At 40.1% G+C, this 23,834-nt stretch overlaps 1 protein-coding gene across 1 annotated transcript in view; it reads left to right on the top strand.

Annotated features, from left to right (window-relative positions):
• The window catches only part of sim2 (SIM bHLH transcription factor 2), a 72,291-nt gene extending 48,657 nt beyond the window's left edge, over window positions 1–23,634 (top strand). The window contains exons 5-11 of the mRNA XM_069892351.1: window positions 1,381–1,466; window positions 6,034–6,233; window positions 9,823–9,929; window positions 12,164–12,311; window positions 15,664–15,829; window positions 20,320–20,728; window positions 22,424–23,634. Coding sequence (XP_069748452.1) covers window positions 1,381–1,466; window positions 6,034–6,233; window positions 9,823–9,929; window positions 12,164–12,311; window positions 15,664–15,829; window positions 20,320–20,728; window positions 22,424–23,145 — 1,838 coding nt within the window. The 3' untranslated portion in view covers window positions 23,146–23,634. The remainder of the gene's footprint in view (window positions 1–1,380; window positions 1,467–6,033; window positions 6,234–9,822; window positions 9,930–12,163; window positions 12,312–15,663; window positions 15,830–20,319; window positions 20,729–22,423) is intronic.
• Window positions 23,635–23,834: the final 200 nt, after the last annotated feature.

Here is a 23,834-nt window from a genome sequence, read left to right as displayed (position 1 = left end):
TTGAATAAAAAGTACTTTAGCAATTATTTCAGTGTCTTTCATCACCTCATAGACAAAGTTCTTGAAAAAGAATTATGTCTGTGGTCATGGTACGTTCCTTTGTAAAATTCATTTAAATGGCACCTTATTCCCTAAAAACACAGCCATAATTTTCATTGTTTTTCTTCCAGATGCACCTCATTAGTCTTTAGGGAGAGAGCTATCGGACCTTTTTTTTAACTTCTTCCACAGTTTACTATGACAATTCAAAAGTAACATTTTTCTTGATGCCTCAGTTCTTTCCCAAATAATACTCCAGGATGCAGCATTTCCCCACACTTCACAATTGCACATTAAGGTTGTTGGACTCCTCAATTCTGCATTATTTTATTGGGGTTTTCATATTTCATATAAAAAGCTATACATCCATTTATAGGAACATAGAACAGCTGGATCCCATTACTTTCAAAAGGTTCAAATGTTTCTTTTATTGTCATGTAATAATACATTAAACATGTCATAAACATGATATACTTCCATTTTTGTCTGCCCGTAAGACAAGCAAAAAGACATCATGAGCTTTGGCCAGTGCCCCTGATAATAGGAGAAAGAATAGCTAAAGAGAGTCCCTTCAGAGATACCGAGTGTCTGGCGATTTGCCTCCAATGCTCCCGTGACCTCTGCAGCGCACAGACTCCAGTTCAAACCATTGGCAAAGCAACCTCCAGATCCAAACTTCCAATACGATCAAGAAGCCTTCAGCGTCTGAAGACCTTCGGGAACTCTTCTTGCCATCACTGCCCTCTCAAATCCCAGTTCCGATACCTGGTTCCAATGAACCAGTCTCCAACAGCCGCTGCCTGATGCGAATCCTCTGATCTCAAATCGCCTGCAGCCTGTGTAGACCTTACCACTGCTGAGCCCCTCGCTGGCCAGCTGCCATAGTCACTGTTGTGTAGGGTCATCTCCTTTGCTTCCCTTTCTCAATGAGGCTTGTTCTCCCCCTTTCTGGTGCTCTGCGCCGGACTGCTGCTTCCCAGAGCCTGCAATACTCGTGGTCAGCCTTACAATGCCAAGGGATATGTATATGATGAATGCTTAGAATAATATACACTAAAAATGTAACTTTTGACCAATTCAGCCCATATCATGCAAGAAAATCCCTTTTGTTTTTGCATTTCATCAATAAACCAGTCCATCACTACTTCTTTGGGTAAATGTGGGCCATAAATCTGCCCAAACAGCATTATCCGTATCAGGAGATCAAACAGTAATAAATAACATAATAAAATAGACTTTTTTATCGGATTGCAACAGTCCTGTGGCTCTTGTGCAAAAGCATGCCATGAGTTATTAATTTCTAAAACTCCTTGGATAATATTGTTTGCTGTTCCTTTCCAGAATATGAAATTGATCGTTCCTTCTTTCTGCGCATGAAATGTGTTCTGGCCAAAAGAAATGCGGGGTTGACTTGTGGTGGTTACAAGGTAAGAAAATATAAATTACAAGATGGAGAGGTGACACACAAGTAATATATAAAAATACAGTGGTCCAGTCTATAATCACTTGATTCTTCCTTTGGGAGCTACCCCACTGCTGCTTAATTAAGATGATGACATAGCATTCTTTCTCGAGGACACTGGGATGAAAACATATTTCAAGGAATTTCCCTTTTTATTAACACCACATTCACTGTGCAATCGTTTCAAGCTTCTAAAACTTTATAAAGTCCCATTAATTAAAAAAAAAGGTCATGATGCTTCACTGACAGAAAATTTTATCTGTGAGCCATTTATTCAAGGGTGCAGTGCTGCTGGAGCGATGCTCTGGCACCTCATGGGGGCCGCGCTGGACCTCTCTGGCCTGCTCAGGGCAGCAGCTGTGGCTCAATGCGGGATCCATGGGTGTCTTCACTACCCATAATCCTCCACGCAGCTGAAACCGCTCTGCCAGTGCCAACACCAGGGAAACGCAAAAGCCTGTTGCTGTGCCACCCCCCCCCCCCCCCCCCAAGACCGAGCACTATTTTCTATTCTGGACATACCTTCTCCTTCCCCGACTGGTCATCCTACTTCATGGTCCTACAGTTCACTGTCAATTATACAACATCAAATACAACATGGTGGCCACCAAGGCCAAGTCTCACGAAGCCTCCTTGTCTCCATTTTTGGAGAACTCCGGCACCTAAAACAATTTGCACTGTTCCTCTACACTTATTGGGCAGTTTTGGTCATAGCTGGGTTTTAGGGAATGTCCTCACAGCTGCAGAGAGATTAGGGGAAGAATTCCTAAACCAAGGACTTTGTTCAGGCAAATGATTGGCCCCAATACAAATCAACCACAATATTCAGTAAATTTAATTTCTTTTTCTGATGAATTCATATGACTGTAAACATAATTAGCAATTAATTCGTTACTCTGAAGGTTCAGTGGGAAAGTAAGTTTCTTGGTGTGGTCTGAGAAGCTCCTCCAGTCAAATGAGCTGCCCAACTACATTGATGACAGAGAGTTTATGCTGTTCCCAGCGATGTTCTAGTCAGGACATTCTTCTTCGGTAAAAAGGGTAAAAATCAGAAAAGTCTTCCTCCAGCAATGGCTTGATCCCTCATGAGTAATCAAATCAGCTTCATGCAGGGAAGGTTGTTGCATGCGTTTGGTTTCACCATTTTTCTCACGTTAATGGCCTTGGTACCAATATTTAACAAAGCTGCTTTGCTACATACTTCTCCAGAGGCAGATCTCATCTGGGTTAATAGAAGTTAGCACTTGATTAACCTGCAACTTTTGATTTTGACTCAATCTTCAATTATTTGACAATATCAAAGAGTGGTGGAATACAGTACACAAGGTGGTGGTGGTGGTGTAGTGGTTCAAAGACCAGAGATCCAAATTCAAATACTGGCAGCCGCAGAATTTAAATTGATAGAAAGAACAGTGGAATGCACTGGGATGATATTGTTTTAGTCATTTTACCAAAAATCAAAATTACCTCCCTTGTTTATTACTGGTTTGGAAATCATTACATAGTGCATGTAGCCTTGAATGTGAATTTCAGTGATAGCATGAAGTTAAACAAGGAAGTCCGCAGATGCTAGAGTCGAGTGCAATTATAGGAAGTAAAGGGTAACTGCAGTACGCAAAGCAACAGTGTACGTTATAAGTGCAAAAACAAAATGGTGGCACTGCTGTAACAGCTGTGCTGATACAGGTGTGGTCCTGGGAGAGTGGAGATATAACGCTGGTCTCAAGGGTTCAACTGCCCGGTCCTAATGCTGACAACTCTGTACGGGCTTTAAATGGCCTGTTCAGGGAGCCAATGGTGTTTTATTTTTAAATCCTGCAACCATGGGATCTAGGGCCAAGATGGTGATGTCTGTACTCGGCAGCAACCATGAGGGGTTGTAGAGTTCAGGGAACAGTGGACCAGGCACCATAAATGCGGAGAGCACCCCGCTGAGAAGGAGTTGCAAAGGAGACAACCTTACGGGATGGCGACCGCAGTGGCGGATCAGCAAGGTCCTCAGCGGCTGGGGGACTTGCACAGGCTGCAGGCTACTTGCGGTCAGGGAATCCGCACGGGCTGCTGGAGACTGGCTTGTGGGAATCAGGGATCAGAGCCAGGATTCAAGAGGGCAAGAAGGCCTCCTGAAGGGTCTCAGGCACTGAGGTTTGGATCTGGAGCTCGGGTTGCCCATGGATCGAACAGGAGTCTGTGCAGCACCAGATGCTGCGGAAGCACTAATCCACAGATGCTCTATCTCTGAAGCGACTCTCGTTTTCTTCTCTTTCTCTCTTCATATAAGGTGTGCCAGGCAACACTAATGGTGACTCTTTGTCAGCCTTAGAGCAGGCAGATGCAATTTCATGTAATATTACATGACAATAAAGTAATCTTGAATATTGTAGGATTTCAAGATTTGTCTGATTGTCAGTATTCCAAAGCTCCACTCTATGTGCCACAACAATATGACCACACAATAGATGTCACTGAATGCTAAAATGTCTCCAGCATGTGAAATGTCATGTGACTAGGTTCCTTAATGTATTCTATCTTCAGCTTGCTTTCCATGCTGGCAAGCTCATTAGATCTGGTGGTCTCCCTTCCAAATACTGACCCAGCCTGAATCTGATTCACAAGGGACTCAATGAGAGAGTGACATGAACACTGATGTATTGCTTTCCAATGCCATTCAATAATTGAAAGTTTAGGAAGCTTTCTCTCTATGCAATCAAAGTTTTCATTACAGATACCAACTGAAGTGTAATTTCACCTTGGATCAGTTAACTCAACCAAAGTCAGGAATCAAATCTGCTTCCCTTGCTTATCTCCTTGACTCAACTCTGAAATAGGAAGTGCATTAATCAATGGAGAACACATGGATTTTTGATTAAGGAAGGGCTCAGGCCTGAACGTTGGTAATATACCTTCACCTCCTATGGACCAGCTGAGTTCTTCCAGCATTTCTGTGATTTGATTAAATGGCAGCTCCAACAAATACAGTTGGGCAATGATAGAGATTATCTGCCAACTTGAACTGTTCCCATACCACATCGTGTGTTATGTGCCTGGACTCTCTCTCTGTGTGGTGCGGTGAGGTAACAGCAAGCAAGCACAAAACTCAAAAGACTGTACAACAGGCTTTATTCCAGTAAAAGTCTGAACACCAGTTCAAGCCTTGGTAGCTTCCTGTTTGACTGGCTCAGGAGGGGAAAGCTCAGGTTTATATTTAGGTCGGCTGATTCAGGTGGGGTCAGCTTCTTAGGTGGCCTTCCTGCAGGTACAGAGATCGCCCCCTGCAGTAGGCTGGCAGTCGATTCACCACACTCTTACAGTGGAGTTTTTATATTTTATTGGATTATTCTCATGTAGCAGTGTCCTTTCAGGTGTTTCTGATGTCTGCATTCCAACCAAAGCTGAAAAGTGAGACCTGGAAAAATCAGTCAGACAGGATGTACAGAGCAGGCAATTCAGGAATTAGTGAGGCAAGTTCAAACAAATAAACAAAATTGTGGAGATAACAAGAGTTTTCCATTCTTTAAAATAATGCACAACAAATTAATACAGGATGATAAATATGAATTTGAAAAAAGTCGCGTGGAAGTGATGTCCAAGAGGAGTGAGGAAGAAGATGGTGTTGAGTGAGGTTACATGAAACAGGAAGGATGCAAATCGGTGGCTGGTTTACATTTGCTAAGAAGGGAGAACATTCTAAGATAATTTCATTTAAAATTTGGTCTGTTGCAAAAATCTTAACCACGCTAACAACTTGACGCCTTTCAGCTAACAAGTCTATGTTTTCCATAGATTATGCAAACTGTTTTATGCAAATAACAATGATAACTGTTCAGAGAAGTCCTTCAAAGTCCACTGCACGTTGAGACATTTTTGAGAGTTTGGCCAAATTTGGAACTAACCTAACTTTCAGGAAAATAATTGAGAATTTAGTTGTGTTGTCATGGGAAAACTGAAGTATCTATTTATCACTGTACTTCTACATTATCGATACCTGTTGAGCTACTCTCCTTGACATGAAGTTTCTGATGCCAGGAGCTTAGGAACCATCATTCAACAGATATTCAATCATTCATCTGTGTTTATCCAAGAAACCTCTAATCGCATGCTAAATCTCAAACACCTGCATAAAGACTTGGCTCAGTTATTCAACAGAAAAAGTGAATGATTATTTTAGCATGCATTTTCTCCATTTTAATTTTTTTTCATTTTAATTTCTACTGATTATCTTGATTGATTTGACTGTGGTAATAAAGAGGTACTTGTGTTCCTGGAGTTCATCCATCTCCACTGCAGATCAATGAGACATGAATGGCAGGCACACTACATTGCCTTCCTTCCACCTTATCATCCCTGACTGGCCTTCCTTTAGTAAATTTCTGTTAAAAATATTCATTTTATAACAAACGTGTGCAATTAAGTAATATTTAATCGTGGTGCCAACTGGAGTCTTTTGAAAGACATGGATTCATTTTTAAAATTAGATTATTCTATCCATCTATAAACCTTATTCATACTTATCAAATTTTCCTTCTCTTTAGGTTATCCATTGCAGTGGATATTTGAAAATCCGCCAGTATGTATTTGACGTGACTCTCTATGATGGCTGTTTCCAGATTGTGGGGCTGGTGGCAGTCGGACACTCATTGCCACCCAGCGCTATCACTGAAATCAAACTTCATAGCAACATGTTCATGTTCAGAGCAAGTCTAGATCTCAAACTCATATTCCTGGACTCAAGGTAAGAATCTCAAACTGATAAAGGCAACTGAGGGTTACCTCTTTATGGGTTACATTTCTAAAGGCAATATGTTGATGTGCCAGTCACACATTTCACCATGTGGTGACTCTCTTTCCTTTTACTGAGTAAGACCCATTGTGAAGAAAACTGAGGATGATTCATCGCCAGGTCACCAGCAAAAGAGCTGCCAGATTGAGACCATCTGCAAAACCTGGCACCGAGTCCTGTGCCCACAGGAGATGCATCCACACCTCCTCCTTCACCACCATTTGGGGCCCCAAATAGTCCTTCCATGAGAAGCCACATTTTCACTCGTGAATCTGCAGGGGTCTACTGCATCCTGTCTTCCTCTTGTGGTCTCCTCTACATTGAAGAGACTAGGAGCTCGCTTTGATGAGCACCTTGGTTCTGTCTGCCACAATAGCGTGGGTCTCATAGAGGCCACCCATTTCAATTTCCCATCCCATTCCCTTGCTGACAGACTGAGACCACCTGAAAATTGGAGGAACAACATCGTGTCTTCCGTCTGGGCACCCTCCAACTAGATGGCCTTAATATTGACTTATTTGGCTTCCATTACATCTCCTCTCCTTTCTTCTTCTTCCTGTGCCTTTCCCCCACCTCTGACTCTCTCTTTCTCACTTCCCTTTTCTCTTTATCTCCTTTCATGGAGCCAAAATCTATTTTCACCTTTCCTTTGATCATACCCGCTTAACGCCATTTGTCTGTTGGTCTGGACTCCTCCCCCTGCATTCTTCAGTCTTTATTCAGATGCTTTCCTGTTCTTTGTTTCTACCTTGAATAAGTGCTCAGGCCCGAAACGTCATTAATATAGCTTTACCTCCTATGGATGCTACAAGACCGACTGAGTTCCTCCAGCATTTCTGTGGCATTTTTTACTGAATTATTGTGGTTTGGCTTCTCGGCGACAAATTATTAGGGGTTTCTATATATTCACTATATAGGATTTGATATAAGGGAGATGCAAGTTGAATAGAAGGATTATAAAATATTCCCAAACAAGGGAACAATGTAGTCCCTTGGCCAATTTGATTGTTGTTGTACTGTTATGGGTGAACAACTGAATGAGAACCTTTTTACTTCAGACCACAATCGCTTCACACTTCGGAGAAATTTGCCCTTTCTATAAAACTCAGTTTATGAACTACAAGATAGGCTTGAAATTTATTCATCCAGTTTCTTTGCCTTCTGTAAAACCCAAAAAGAGCAAATTTGCATACATTTCGAAACGACGAGCACATATTGAGAAGCTTGTCTCCGTGTTGTTTGGCAGGTGTTTAGTTCACCCCAAATTTCTTTTCTTGGCATCAACAGCAGTGCACACATAAAGTTCATTTGCAGTGAAATGTTCTAGCTCTCGAAACAAAGTTACTCACAGAAAACCCAGCTTTTACTGAGCCTGTGGAAACAGGCCATTCCTGCTGAGAGAATGCTTGTATCACTGTCTGAAGTGTAAACCTATAGACCGCTTCCTGTGTTTGTTGATGATATTTGCCGCATTTGACTATGACTTTTGCGTGGTTAGCGTAACAGTTAGTGCAATGCTATTGCAGCGCCATCGACCCGGGATTGAATCTGGTGGTGTTTGGAAGGAGCTTGTACTTTCTCTCCGTGTCTGTGTGGGTTTCCTCTGCTCCTGTTTCCTCCCACCATTCAAAATGTACCGTGGGGGGGGAGGTTGTAGGTCAATTGGGCAGCATGGGCTCGTGGGCTGAAAGGGCCTGTTACCCTGTTGTATGTCTAAAATTTAAATGCCACAATAAAAGGGTCAGAAAAGGCACCAACTTAGTCCCTTTTCGGTTCTTTACATAAATGGTTTGCTTATATTCCTCCCCAAAATTATATGATAAATATTTGTTTTACGACAAGTTCTAACAGCCTTCCATGTAAACACATCTTAACTTCTTTTTAATTCGATTAATGATGACTCTAAATTTAAACCGAGCAAAACACAAAAGTCTGCAGATGGTGTGATTGTAGTTTTTAAAAAAAAAAAAATCCCACAATAAACGCTGGAGGAACTCAGCCGGTCTCCCAGTGTTCACAGGACGTAAAGGTAATTTACCACTGTTTTGGATCTGAGCCCTTCTTCAAGGTATAAGAAAGAAAACAGACAGGAGTCTGAATAAAGACTGGGAGAGAAAGGGGGAAGAATGGGAGGGAGAGGAGTCCAGACCAACAGACTGTTAATTCGATATGATAAGAGGAAAGGTGCATCGTTGGCATAGCGGTTAGTGCAATGCTTTTACAGCGCCAGTGATCGGGACAGGGGTTCGAATCCCATGCTATCTGCAAGGAATTTGTACGTTCTCCCCGTGTCTGCGTGGGTTTTTCCCCGGGGGCTCTGGTTTCCTCCCACTGTTTGAAATGAACCGGGGGTGTAGGTTAACTGGGGGTAAATTGGGCAGCACGGACTTGTGGGCTGAAACGGCTTGTTACCATTTTAAAAAATTTTTTAAATTAAAAATTTTAATTAAATGTAATTGTTTTTGGCTCTGCAAAAGGAGACAGAGGAAACGGAGAGAGGCAGAACTGTGAAAGGAGGCAAGGGGGACGAAGATGGTAGAGGTTGGGTAGGGTTCAGGACCTAAACGGTGATCCAGGTAATATATATTTACCCCTATGGACATTGTGAGACCGGCTGAGTTCCTCCAGTGTTCACTGTTACCCACTTACTGATGAAAACAATTCTTCACAGTTTATATTGCAAAAACCTTCAAAACAATGAGCATTTCCCTTGACCAAAAAAGTGATGCTGAGTTTCTCAGCCACTCAGAAATTTATTCAAATTTACTCTTCTTGGGTTTGATAGAGTCAAGTTTATGGTCATCTGATTGTACAAGTACAACCCAACAAAACAGCGTTCTCTGGTCCTCGGTGCTAAACACGCAGACACACAACCAGACAAATAATGCTTATGCAGGACAAGTATTATATCTATAAAATAAATATTGCTCTGTAAAGATGAGAGTCTCAGATGTTTCACGTGAGCAGCTCCTTTGGTCGCTGCCCGTGAGAAGAAGCTGTTCCTCAGCCTGGTGGTGCTAGCTTCGATACTCCGGTATCTCTTTCCCAATGGGAGCAGCCAAAAGATGCTGCGTGCGGGGTGGAAGTAGGTCTGCAATGATTTTGTGCACCTTCTTCAGACAACGATCCTGGTAGATCATGTCAAAGGTTTGGTGGGGGCGGGGAAGCAAATGACACAAGACCTATTTTGGAACTGGATGAATAAATTTCCAGCCTATCATAAACTGAGAGTTTTATGTAAGTGGAAAATTTTTACGAAGTGTGAAGCGATTGTGGATTGAAGTGAAAAGGTACTCATTCAGTCATCTTTATGATCGAAGTCTCTCTTTCCCACTTGTCATATGCTTTTTAAATCCTCTCCATGGTTAAGACTATCTTCAGAATACCCAAAACTGCATACAGCATTTCACTAATTTCACCTTTCTACTTATTAACGGTATTTCCCTGCTGATGAAGACCAGGATCCAATGTGCATTGATTGTTATGAACTAGGTTGGTGTTTATGAAATTTAAATCAGCTTACTTGTTTTTCACTCTGCAGAGTGGCAGAGTTAACTGGATTTGAGCCCCAGGATCTGATAGAGAAGACTTTGTACCATCATGTTCATGGATGTGATGTTTTCCATTTGAGATATGCCCATCATCTCTGTGAGTAATCAACTCTCATTTAAAATGATACCCTCCTGTTACCCACTTACTGATGAAAACAATTCTTCACAGTTTATATTGCAAAAACCTTCAAAACAATGAGCATTTCCCTTGAAATTCCAAAACAATTTGCACATATCAGTTATTACACATAAGTAGAAGTTAAAAGACTCGAGCTGATTTTAATACTGTTTATTCTTCAAGATTTATAATATGTAGGTCAATACTTTTAAGTAATCACTTGGGGACTGTCAAGGAATGAACATTAACCTTCAAAAATCAAAAGCTGCAGATGCTGGAAATCTGAAATAAAAATAGAGAAGCGCTGGAAACACTCAGCAGGACAGGCAGTATCTGTGAAATGAAATGCAGTCATTATTTTGGTTTGAAGAACACCAGTAAGAGAGAAGACTTGTTTGACCGTGGGTCTTCGATCTGAAGCACTGACACTGTTTCTCTCTCCAGTGATGCTACATGAACTGCTGACTTCGGCAACACTGTCTTTATTTTAAGTTTTGAACATGGTCAGGGTGAGTGGCGTGGGGAGCAAGAGGGGATGGAAAGCTTTGTCTTCTGTCAAAGGATGGAATTGATTTTAAGTTTTCAAATGTTTCTTTCACTTAACAACATTTCATTTGATCGAAGAAAATCATTCAAGGAACCATTTAATTAAAGCACGTTAATACATTTGGAAATAAAAATATTAAAAAATTAACTGCCTTCTCCACGGCCTCCTTATTTTGTGCCCTTTGAGCCTGAGCGAGATCAAGAAGGTCTCGAATCTAGTGCCAGATCAGAAAGTCCCAACAAGACCAAGCTCTGTTTCTGGACCCAGGTTAAGGGACAAAATGAAAGGTTTAATATCTGTCCCTCATTTCAGTTTTGATTTGGAGGGAAGGGTATAATGGTGGAGCTCCAGCGACTCAGGTTCAATCCTGATCAGTACAATCCCTATGGAACTTGTTCGTTTTCTCTGGGTGTCCAATTTCCTCCAATAACTGAAAGATATGCAGGTTGGTAGGTGAATTAGCCACTGTAAATCGCTCCTGGTGTGTAGAAGTTGTAGCGAGTGTATCAGAATGTTGGGAGGGTGGGGGGGACATAAAATACAATTAGTGTAGCAGAAGTGGAACTGGGGGCTTGATGCACTCAGTGGCCAAAGAGCCTGTTTTCATGCAATGACCTAATTTAACTAAATATAATTTAAAAAATTTTTTTAGACATACAGCACGGTAACAGCCCCTTTCAGCCCACGAGCCCGTGCAGATCAATCACACCCAATTATGGGCAGTATGGTTAGCATAATGCTGTTACAGTGCCAGTGATTGAGGCAGGGGTTTGAATTCTGCACTATCAGGAGTTTGTATGTTCTTCCCCCAGTCTATGCGTGGGTTTCTTCCGGATGCTCCAGTTTCCTCCCACAATTCAAAACATACTGGGGATTATAGGTCAATGGGGTGTAATTGGGCCCCAGTCGGTTTCCTCCCACCATTCAAAATTTACTGGGGGGGGGTTATAGGTCAATGGGGTGTAATTGGGCCCCAGTCGGTTTCTTCCCACCATTCAAAACATACTGGGGGTAATAGGTCAATGGGGTGTAATTGGTCCCCGGCCATTCTAACAACATTGCGTTAACCGCTACACTAACTGTGCCGCTAAATGCATGCTTGGAGATCTAGAATTTCTTATCAGTGGTTAAATGGTAACAAATTTTGGCACCATCCTGCACAGTGTGACATGGAATTTCACAATCTGAGACTTTGAAAAGTTTATAGAACATAGAACAGCACAGGAACAGCCCCTTTGACCCACCATGTCTGTGCCTAACAAGAACTCCCAATTAATGTAAATATTATATTAGAGAAGAAAAAAATTTAATGAAATGAACAACAATTTTTTAGGAGGAGAAAGAGTATTTTAAAACATGCTGTTTGGACATTGCTCCTGTGGTGTGGGCAGGTTCTGGTGGCTGACTGCACCTACTCTCACACAATTAATGGGATGGACCATTCTGGGACAAAGACACCAGCTATCAGAACCAATGCAAGTGTTTAATACTACTAACTGTATCTATGAGATCCAGTTTCCAGCTTATAGTGGGAAATTAGCTTCCCTGGTTACACTTTCAAAATGTAAGATGGTATTTGTGAAGTTTGCAGTGTTTTAATGTTCATCTGAAATTATCATCGCCATGTTAAAAAAAAGTACATTTTCTGTTTGAATTATTCTGCAAGTGTTGGTCAAAGGTCAAGCTACTACAAAGTATTACAGGCTGCTATCAAAACACGGAGGCTGGGTGTGGGTTCAGAGCTATGCCACCATCGTACACAATAGCCGTTCCTCCAGACCCCACTGTATTGTGAGCGTCAATTATGTTCTCACGTAAGTAAATGTCGACAGTGTGGTCTTTTTGGCACAAAATTGTAACAAAGTTTGAAAGAATTAACATGTCATAATTTATAAGAATGCAAGCAAATCTAGATGTGTACAAGGCCAATTGCATGATTGTTTTGTTTTGATCTCTCCATTTGTTAATCCCTATATGAGAAAATATTAATTTACCACAAAAACATCTACGACTCTCCACCCCATTTATCACCGGTATCGACAGCACATCCTCCTTGAATTCTTTTTTTTAATTTATTGATAAATGTAAATATACATTTCCATTCAATATATCATATGGAATTGAACATCTAACGTTAAAACAATAATCATTACATTATTGAAATCAAGTGGGATGGAAAATCTTTTTTCTGAAAATCATCCTTGCATTGAAAACAAGAAAATGGAGAGTGGTGGGGGATAGTGGATGGAGCTGTTCTCAGTAGAAAATTCAAGGTCAAGGGGACATTGAACAGAACAATTTAAAATTGCAAGGGAATTTGATAGAACAAATAAGAAGCCATTTGTTTTATCTGTCAGGAAGCTCTGTCATCATGGATTTAAGGTAAATGGCAAAGGGGAAATAGGGGAGATTGAAGAGTTGGGTGATCTGAATATAGCAAGCAAAACACCAATGAATGAAAATGAGGGTTAACTTTTGGAAGAAATTTAATGTTTTATTATTTAAATAGAACATGTATGATCTCAAAGATCCAACATAGATAAATTGGTCTATATATCTGCCTTCTGTATTGAAGATTGAGGAAAGATATTTAAGTTTGCAACAGGATTTAGATCTGATGGGAAGTTGGCCAAGGAATGGCAAATGGAATTTAATTATGGCATGTGAAGATGATGATAAGTTATAATAAATGGCCCAATTTTTGAGACTCTATTAAGATAGGTTACGATAGATCAGGTGATATGGAATATAAGAAGTGACCATATTATTAATTTTTTTTAAACTTTATTTATTCATTCAAAATACAGATAATAAGTAACATATATAACAATAAACGAAACATGAATGATATATTTTATATATATATATAAAAGAAAAAAGAAAGAGAAAAAAAAGAGAGAGCCCCCTTCCCCTTTCAGCCAACTCTCCTAAGGAGAGCCATAAAGAGAAACAAAATAAAGAAAAATTAAGCATACATATTACATATTATTGATGCAACCTGGTTGAGTTCACTTAGGGCTGAAATCACTTAATCAACTTTGAGCCTTTACTCAATTTGTCTGCACTTGGGCGTCACTGCCGATCAGTGACCATAAGCAAGGAAAAGGGGAGGAAAAAAGGATATTAGCAAAAGGATGGGAAATAATGCGAGAATAATTTATATGAAATTGGAAAATACAATGTTCAGGGTAATTGTTTCTATGCGTCCTATAGAAAAAATGCTCTGCTTTGATGCAGAAATTATTCAATTCATCTGAACACTGATCTTGGCACAATTTTCTCCCCACCGCTAAAAATTAAAGTTTTATAGTGAGCAAAGGGAAAGATAATGTCAGAAAACTGGGTTAATATTTGCCCTCAAAGAGGAAGTAATCAAAGTAGTATTCTATGTATTTTACAGGCAACTATGTGGCATGAAATTAAAGAACCACTAAGGTTTGTTTCTATTTGGCTTGGGAAGCAAGTTTCTCATAAGTGGCATTTAAAGATAAGTGATTGAATTGAACAAAATAATGCATTAGAACACCACCCTTTCATAGCTGAGCATTCTGGCTTGACTCACACTGATCGGCAGTGACGTCCAAATGCAGACAAATTGAGTAAAAGCTCAAAGTTGAATAAACGATCTCAACCCTAAGTGAACTCAACCAAGTTGCATCAATTTAATAATATTGGCTTACTGTGATAAAGTACTTCAGTAAATTATTAATACACTATGGAATTCCAAAAAGACCAAAAGTTTGGAGTCATGTCTCAACCTTCTTTACAATCTATTGTTCATTGATGCCAGGAAGATAGAAAATGTCAGAGCATTGCCATTCAGTCTTTCTAATCCTGTCGTTCACATTTCCTCTTAAATATGGTTGATGATCAAACTGGTTAATTACTTATTTCTGTTCTCTTTAATCCACCTTGTAGAGTTATCCTCCAGTTAAAATAGTTTATTATTTCAAAAACCTCCAGGGAAAAAGAGTTCTAGCTAGCAATATTTCCCGATAGATGGGATGTTGACTTTGAGGCGCCCAATCAGAATTCCGTGGATGGTAGCTTTACACCGTTGTCTTCTCAGCTAAGCTCATGCATCAGATGCCAAACCTCTCAATTCATTTACATTATCACTTTTTGTGTACTTTCTCCAGTATTTTAATATCTCCTCAAGATTAGAATTAAGAGTCAAGGTTCCATTTATTGACAAGTGCACCAAATACAAAAAAACTCTTTCCTTTGCCCTATAAAGGGACACACACTATTACCACTATGGTTTCACCTCTGGAAATGATCTCCATTCCTTCGTGATTAATATATTTTTATTCACAGATCCCTGTGCTCTCTTACCCGGTTTAATTCCTTGATTTCCAAGGATAAGAGTTCTATTATTTCACAAGCTGAGCCACAGCTGTTGAATCAATTCACAAGTCATAACTGGTTTGCTTAGTATTTTTGTTTATTATATACTGCTAAAGTGCATTTTAATTATTATGACTGGAATATGAAAATATTCTTGCCGATTAATTGTGATTAGCTGTCATTTCCCAGCACGGTGAATGAAATTACTTTCAACAAAACTGATGCTTGAAAACATCTTGTTAACAAGGCACAGATAATGAGAATAATAAATAGGGATTAAGCTACGTTTGGAGCAAAATAAGTAAATAAAGGTGGGTGATTGGCTGATTGTAAATACTCTATGATTGCACAGTCCAGAAGGCATGTACGGCAGAAGAAAAATTATCAGCCACTTCCTCAGCAGCCAATTCCTGCCGCTCGTCAAAGCACAATAAATTTTCAGTTTAATTTTTTTTTAATATAAGAAACCGGGCTTTGTGAGTGCTGGTGGAATCAACAGCAAGCTCCAGGCACATTCCTGATGTATGACAAGCAGCCCTGGTCGAAAGGAAATGACCAGGACAAAGCCGTCAACTGGTGCCTGACACAGAGACAGATTGGGACATTAAACGGACTTAAAGCCAGCATCAGTTAATTACTGTAAATACTACTGTTTGTACACTTATGAATTTAATTTCCTTCGTGAGCTATTTTCAGAGAGTGAGTTAATAAATTCACATTAATCCCCTGCCAGTTTCATATCATGGCTGTTCTTAACCATTTTATAATAATCTTGTGTTTAATTCACATCATCTCACAATATTCAATCTTGCATTGCAGGGACATTGAATACAAGGAACTTCAGTTATCGCTGGATCAGACCACAGCGGTCAAGTCCTCCTTTCACTATAAAATGCTGCTGTCTACCTCACACGAAAACCAAAAACAAGTTAAACCCAAAATCTCCAAGTTGAAGTCTAAGCTAAAGACTTCTCCTTATCCACAGGTACAAATACCCTCGCTGTACTCTCTTTGTCTGGATATCACAGTGTGTTAGCTTGTGCCCCATGTTGCTGAAGATAATAGAGCAGAGGGCTACTGTTCCTCTTTTTTAAAAACAGGAAACATCAAGCGCCCATCCTACAAGAATGCGACATGGTGCAAAGGGATGAAAATTAAGCAAATGAGCTGCTTTTTGGGCCTTCTGGCATAGAATCTCTTGATTAAGGCAATAGGAGGAAGTGTACAAATGTCATCCAGGATGACTCACGAGATTTTGTTTACTTCTTACAGGGAAGTACTTGACCCGCAAACTGCTTCTCGCTGCCAGAACAGAACTAGAACTGTACAAAATGAGAAGCTCAAACCAGCATCAAATTTGAGCAGCAAAGATTCAGGTCTATCCCAGAACCCTGCATACCAATGTCTTTAAGTATTCACAACAGAAAATACTGAAATTCTTCATTATATGTTCAGACATTTTTAAAAGTTTACATAATGTTGGTTATGGTAGTGACATCTGCCAGCTTTTGACAGAGTGTTTATTTTTAAACTCTCATTACTTTTCAGCTCAGTAATAACTTCAGGGATTTAAATAAGGGAAGCACTGTATATTCATCTCTTCATAGAAGACTGTTTGCAGCTCATAGCCATAATTTGGACTACCACTTAATGCAACTTCAAAAGTGATTACTTTAAAGTTTCAAATGTTTACCCCTGCTTTTTAAACTATCCTGTCCCGGCTTACGTTGATCATCTCCAACTAAGAGAGTACTTCTCTGTCTTATCCCAGTGAGTGCTTGTGAGGATTGGTAGGCCTCTCAACAGTGTGAACTTCCATTCAAGTCAGAACACCTTCTCTTCCAAGGGCCTCAGAGGGTTTTTGACAGTCTACATCATTTGACCAATATGCAACATAAACCAAAGTAAGACTTCCCTTTGTCCAATGCAGGAGAGGACTTGCAGGACCACTCTTTTTTTTAGTCATTTAACCTGAACCAAGAACCAAACCTGATATATCCTGATTTTTAAAAAAATATGTTGACTGTTAGCTTAGCGGTTAGTGCAACGCTGTTACAGCGCCAGCGACCAGGGTTTGAATCGCGCGCTATCTGTAAGGAATTTGCATGTTCTCCCCGTGTCTACGTAGGTTTCCTCTGGGTGCTCTGGTATCCTCTCACTGTTCAAAAATGTAGCGGGGTTGCAGGTTAGTGTATTTGGGCTGTAGGCCGAAAGGGCCTATTACCATGCTGTGTGTCTAAATTAAAAAAACATCGTGATTTAGAGTGCACTAGCTGAAGGAGCAGTGGCAGTAAATTTTTAAAGGAATCCGATTAACATTTGAAATAAAGCTATTTGGAGAGGAGAAGGGAATTATGACCAATTGGAAAGATCTGATGGACAAACATCATGAACCAAATTAACACAGCATTGTCCCATAACTAGAGTAACATGTACAATTCTGGATTGCAAGAATTCTTTGATAGTTCTGGAGACTTATGAAGATGTTTCCAAAACTGCAATGTATAAAGAGAAACTGGCTGTTTAGGACTATTTTCTTTGGAACAGAGATTTGACTATGGTTATTGTGAATGGCTTTGACAGGGAAACAGTAAGGCCAATTTTCCAATTGTGAAACCATGGTTTTAAATGAATTTTCAGAAGGTAGAGGGTGTTAACTAATTACTTAAGTCTCAAACTCACTGCCTCAAAGGCCTTGTGTTAGATAAAAACCTTCTTTATAGATAAGGAGAGTTTGGATGAGCACCTGAAGAGGCCAATAACCTGCAAGGGTGGCAGATAAGAGCTGAGAACTGGCCAAATGACCTCCTTCTGGGTGATAATTTCTATGCTTCCTGGTCGTGGTGTTTGACAGAATCAACAGAGAATGAAAGAAGGTTCAAAATTCAAGATTCAATTTTTTGTCCTGTAATAAATAGTGTCATATTACACAAAATTGCTTTTGTTGGCTGTAAGGCACCATTGGCAGGAATTACCCTGAAGCCCCTCTTACAGTCAGAGAAAGAGAACCCTCAGAGTCAATAAGTGTCTGTGGATTTGCCTCCAGTACTCCCACAGCCACACAGTGTCCAGTCCAAACCATCGGCAATCTGAACTCCAGACCCAAACCTTTGCCCTTGGCACCCTCTCAGATCATGCTTCTGCTACCTGGTAACTCGTTCAGCCAATTTCGAGCCAGTCCGCCGCCTGGTGCGAGACCCTTGACCACAGTCTCCAGCAGCCCAAAGTTTGCGTGTGTTCTTCTCCTTGAGTCACCAAAAGCCAGCTGCCTGTGTGCCCTTCAGCCACGGAACCCCTCACTAGCCCGCCTCTGTGGTCACCATTCCCTAGGGTCGTCACTTCTCCTTCTCATAAAGAGTGGTCTCCCTGTTTTTCTGGTGCCCTGCGCCAGTCCTCTGCTTCCACAAAGTCTGCAGCCGATCATAGACGCCACCATCTTGGGCGCTGACCTCGCGGTTGCGAAATTTTTAAATAAGACATTGTCAGCTCCTTTAACAGGCCATTTAAAGCCTGTACGGAGCTGACAGCGGTTGGACCTTGCGGGAGGGCCGTCTCCCTGCTCTCAGCAGGTCCACACCAGCGCCGCCATTACAGTGGCTCTGGCATCACCACCAGCAGTGAATTGGAGTAAAAGTGACAACACAATGAGAACCAAAGCAGGAGAAAGGGCAATTGGATTAAAGGTGGGGGGGAGGGGGGGGGAGATTGGTTTATAAAGCAAAAGGAAGAAACAGAAGGAAAAAAACCTCACTATTTACTTTTACAAACAGTGAGGACCAATGCTGGAGTGACATTCCATAAGCTTCAAATGTTCTCTTTCCAGATGTTTGTTACATTGCACTTCATTTCAGAACCACTTAACTAAGGCAATTACGTCGGTTCCAATGATTTCTTGACAGGCAGTTCTCATTTATGCGAGACCAACGGTCTAGTCACACTAAACATCCAAATGATTTCCATGCTGCAATATCATGGGATTGCTAAGCACTAAGAACAATGTGAATCACGAACTCTTGCTCAATGAGTAAATGAGAATATTTAGGACACTCGAGGAGTTAGGAAAATGAACCCAACATATTTTGTAGCCTTCAGCTATAGATTTCCTATGTTTTGCTCTCTATTGTTCTACCTATTAGAAAACATAAAACAAATTTTACATACCAATACCTAAGAGAGAAAAGTTTTATCTTGGAAATTAATGGCAACTCAATTTATGGAAGCTCAAAGAGCAATGTTGTGAGCAGTAACATTGGGAGGGACTACTGTTCATATGCAGTATCTCACATCTACTCTATCCCAGTTAGGGAATGGACAGCCATTGCATTTGTCTATTATTCAATAGCTCTGATTTAAGATGGAACGCACTTTCATTTCTGAGATCCACCACGTCCTTTAGATACCTCAAAGCTTGCCATAGCAACGAAATTCGGTTAATGCAACAACATGAGCAAATGCACTGTCAGTGCATGGTCCCACAACCATCAATGAGATAAAATAACTCAATTAATTTTGGTTAATCAAGATGCCAAGAAATTGGGTCAATCTCTCTGAGCCTCTTTGAATTAGGCTTCATGGTATTGTGTAAGAATAAGGCTTGGTTTAATCCAGCATGTAGGAATCATTCAATCTGCAGCTGTACAAGCCTTAGTTAACCCACTTATGTGTGTGGAATGGAACTTGAGCCCGACAGATTCCAGGAAAGCAGCAAGTTAAAACTGACATCAACTGTGCCACAAAAACAAAGAATTAAGTAAACATGAAGAATCAGAGAGTGCCTATATTTTACCTAAGCATTAGGAAGCTAACTGTTCAACAAAATACTGCACTTCCAAGATGTTTTTAGGACTTCCACAGATACCCTTTAACTGACATGTTAACATTTAACATAAGCAACATGATTAGGATCAAGGATATAAAACAAATTTTCTAGCCGTCTTTAATATAAGGGAGGTCATTGACAATCCTGAGTGATATTTCATTTAGCATTCAGCTGGAAGAGGCAATTTAGAAAGACTATAGAGTAGTTGTTGAAACAAAATTAACTATTGTTAACGTGTTGTCACCAGCTGGAGCACACCTCCTAAATACTCAGGAGATAAATTGTCCCCGAATGGAATTTACAGCAAAATTATCAGAGAATTTGAATGCAGATTTGTGAATTTCTTTGGTATTCTAGGAATATAAAGGAGGAATCTGAAAAAAAAATCTCAGAATTGTTCAGTTTTTTTTAAAAAAGAGAAACCAGAAAATATAATCAACATCACGCAAACAAATCTGTGAATACGAATGAAAAATAATTCAAGAGTTTTTTTGCGCAGTTCAATACAGCAGAGTACAGGCCCTTCAGCCCATGATATTGTAAACCTTTTGGAAATAATTTTAAAACAGTTTGGGAAAGAATTAAGCAGTTTCATGATCTTATTTCTCAGAATCCAGTTCCTCTGTTAGAAGTGACTTTGCTTTTCACATTTTCAGCAATATAATTCATTCCAAATTGAAAAAGCCGATTGTGACCGTGCCAGTAGCTGGGGAGACAACCCTTCGGCGAACGTTGTAACACCACAGGAAAGCACTTCACACACAGAGAACAATGAACTCCTTTATGCATCCTCATACGGCCTCCCTTTCCCCTACACCTACGGACACTTTCCATTAGACCCACAAGTGCTTGGCAGCAAAAAGCAGATGGCACCGAGCAAGACAAGTCAGAGTCAAGAGTCACCTTGTGAAGCAGCAAGATTCTACGTGGGTACCTTTCAAGCAACCAACGACAACTGTTGGCATTTGACAAGCTCATCATCAGCTCAGAATCCAACTGCCTCAAAAGGTCCGCAGGATCACAACATCAGTGAATCCCAGTATTGTTCTGCACAGAATTATCAGTGTAAGTTGTGCTGTTCTACTGATAAACATTCATTTCACTCACTGTTGATTAATTTCTCCAAAGGGCTATCACTGTAACCAGTGCAAATGCAGCAACTATTTGACGTACATTAGATTCCACAAGCAGAAAATGCTATCTATGATCCATATCAAGTTGCATCGGTTGAAAGATTTCTGGAATATTTCCTCATGCACTTTCAATACAACCTGAGGGTCTCGATATAACATTTTTCCAACAATCTCTAAGCCCTAATCACCATGTGTTACTTGGTTGATTTCTGAAAGGTAATTTTTGATGCTTCCTACATCCAAAACTGTACAGCATGAGATTAATTAAAATTTGCTTTAAAAGGCAAAATCCATCTAAAAGAACTCTTCAAAAAAAGTTTCCTTAACCTGTACTTTTGACAATCCAGTGGACTGCTGAATGAGGCGAGACCCAGCACACACAGGAAGTAAAAGGCGGTTAATGTTTCGGAACAGAGTAAATGCCTGATTTTTCACACTTCTGATGAAGGGCTCAGGCCCGATTCGCTGAAACTTTGGCTGTCGTTTACTTCCTATGGATGCTGAGTGATCTGCTGGGTTTCTCCAGCACTCATTGACACTGCTCTAGACCGAGCATCCGTGGATTTTCTTGTTTACCCTGAATGAGTCAAGAGTTCACTTTATTCACTGCAGGTTTGCACTAATTGAGGCCCAGCACCATTTGCTGCAGCTTCAGTACAGCCCTGTCCCCTTCAGTGGAGAGAGATGGAAATGAATACTTGCTTATTCCTCACCACTGACTAAAATAAAACAACTAATCAACATTGCATAGTTACTTATCACTTTTTGTTTTTAAACACACACGTGTCAAAATTTGAAGAACAGGCAACACACACTCGCGCAACCCAACGTCCTCAGGGATACTTGATTAATGTGCTCATTGTGGTTGGAAAGTCCCTATAATAAATCTACATGCATGATATTGATGAGCACAGTTTGATCAGACTGTTAGATGGAATGCAAAGTATCACTGAAACTCAAATTTAATCATGTTACTTGGCTGCAATCCACCGACACTTCTACACAATCAAATCAGCGCTTTTGCCTAAAAGTATATAAAATGTAGTCCTCAGAAACAAGAAATAATCAACTGTGCTGTGAACATAAAAATGATGTAATTATTTTTACCATTTGAAGTACAATTCCTTCAAACGATCATGCTTGATTCACACTAATTAACGTTACTACATTATAAGAATGGTGACTTGATTTTTTTTCTCTCCTCCAAAGTAGACAGAAATAAGATCAAGGCTACCTTTGGGTTTTTACTCCACCATGCTGTTTAAATGTTGCTTTCACCATCCAGGACATCAATCAGAACAGCTGAATTGCAGCTGACTGAATTCATGTGTTGCTTTGCACAGTGATTCCAGTCACATACTTCCAAATGCCTGAGACAACATGTGGAACTGTTGCCATTTTAATATTAAATAAGCTATTTTAAAATAAATTATATCAATTACTCAATTGGAATTTAGAATACATTATCTTGCCAGCACTTTAAGTGGATGGTGAAAATGATCAAGTTTTAACTAAACAAACTGGGATAATTAGAAACACCAGATGTCAAATTGTGCTCATTCATCATCTGATTAAACTTCCAGTTCATTCTGTCTAATAAAGACTTAATACCTTCTCTTTCTTATAGGTGTATTGCCTAACAGCAGGCATTGTGAAACAGTAACCTACACCACCTTTCCAAGTTGTGCAACATCAAGACCAAATAATAAATATAAGGAAAAACCTTACCTTAACCCTGTGAAGCCGACCAAAATAGAAGCCCTGCAGCCCGCACGGCACATTATCAAGGAGGAGTGCAAAGTACGGTTCAGACACAATTCTCAGGAGAAGTTATGCAATGATGTAAAGTGTTTTTCATCTTCTTTAGACAATTCTTCATTAGCTAAGTCAGACTGTGATTCTGCCAAGCCAATGGTGAGGATAGGCCAACAACTTTTACCAACCCAAACAGCATATGAACAAGCCAGCAGGATTTGTGTGAAAGAGGTGTTATATGAACATTTCAACCACCAGAAACCAAATCTGGCCAACGTGAATAATACAAGGGACAATGCAAAACTGAATGAAGGGAGGCTACATGAACAGCAAGAATCATTGGGTGTGGGGACATCTGGTCAAACCCAGTTTGAATCCTTAAGCTATGGCCAACTCTTTACTAAGCACACCTTCCAAAGATCGCCCTGTGCACTTACAGGGTACATGATGGAAAATCGGGGATATGCCGCTGATGAGAAGAATTCTGGTTACCGAAATGCAAGCCCGGCTTTGAACTCTTCACCGGAAATGCACCAAGAGCCTGTCCTTCCACATTACATAGGAACATCTGTCATAATAACCAATGGGAGGTGACAAGGAACCTATGGATGTAGAAGGTAGATTTGTTACAAAGTAACTCAAAGAACTTCTGTTACATTCGGATACAACAGGGAATCCAGCTTTGCTGTTGTTCTGGGCAAACTATGAAGGACATATTCTCACAGATACAGCAGGGAATCCAGCTTTGCTGTTGTACGGGGAAAACTTTGAAGGACGTATTCTGAAGCTGGAGTTATTTTGTGGCCTCAATGCTCATGTGTTTCTTTGCCTCTAGGCCTCCAACCTAAATTAATGCATTGTAAAAAGACAAAAACGCAGACGTTATCACTTGTGCAATATTTTAAATGTGAACAGTTCACAGTGTTCTGCATTCTTTCCTGCATTATTGAAGATAAGCTTTCCTCACTAATAGATAGTATCTTATTGACATATATAAAGAACACTAACAATGCCAAGCAGAATGTGTCTGCATTGTAAGGTTTTATTTGAAATTCTGAAAGAATAATACTATGTATTAAAATGATGGCGAAGATTCAAAAAAAAGGTCCTTTATTGTTCCTCAGTTTACACCTTGTAAATGCATCTCTGTGCTGCAACTAGGAACCTTTAACGAATACATCATAACCACAGTGAGAACCGCAAAACCTTCGATTCATTGTTCAAAAATTATCTTAGCACTTTCAGAGAAAATGGGCACATATATGGTAAACAATTGCAGAAAA

This window comes from Narcine bancroftii, chromosome 7, assembly GCF_036971445.1.
Source record: "Narcine bancroftii isolate sNarBan1 chromosome 7, sNarBan1.hap1, whole genome shotgun sequence".
Lineage (NCBI taxonomy): Eukaryota > Metazoa > Chordata > Chondrichthyes > Torpediniformes > Narcinidae > Narcine > Narcine bancroftii.
The sequence above is the reverse complement of the archived record's forward strand: the minus strand, read 5'-3'. Positions and strand labels throughout refer to the sequence as shown.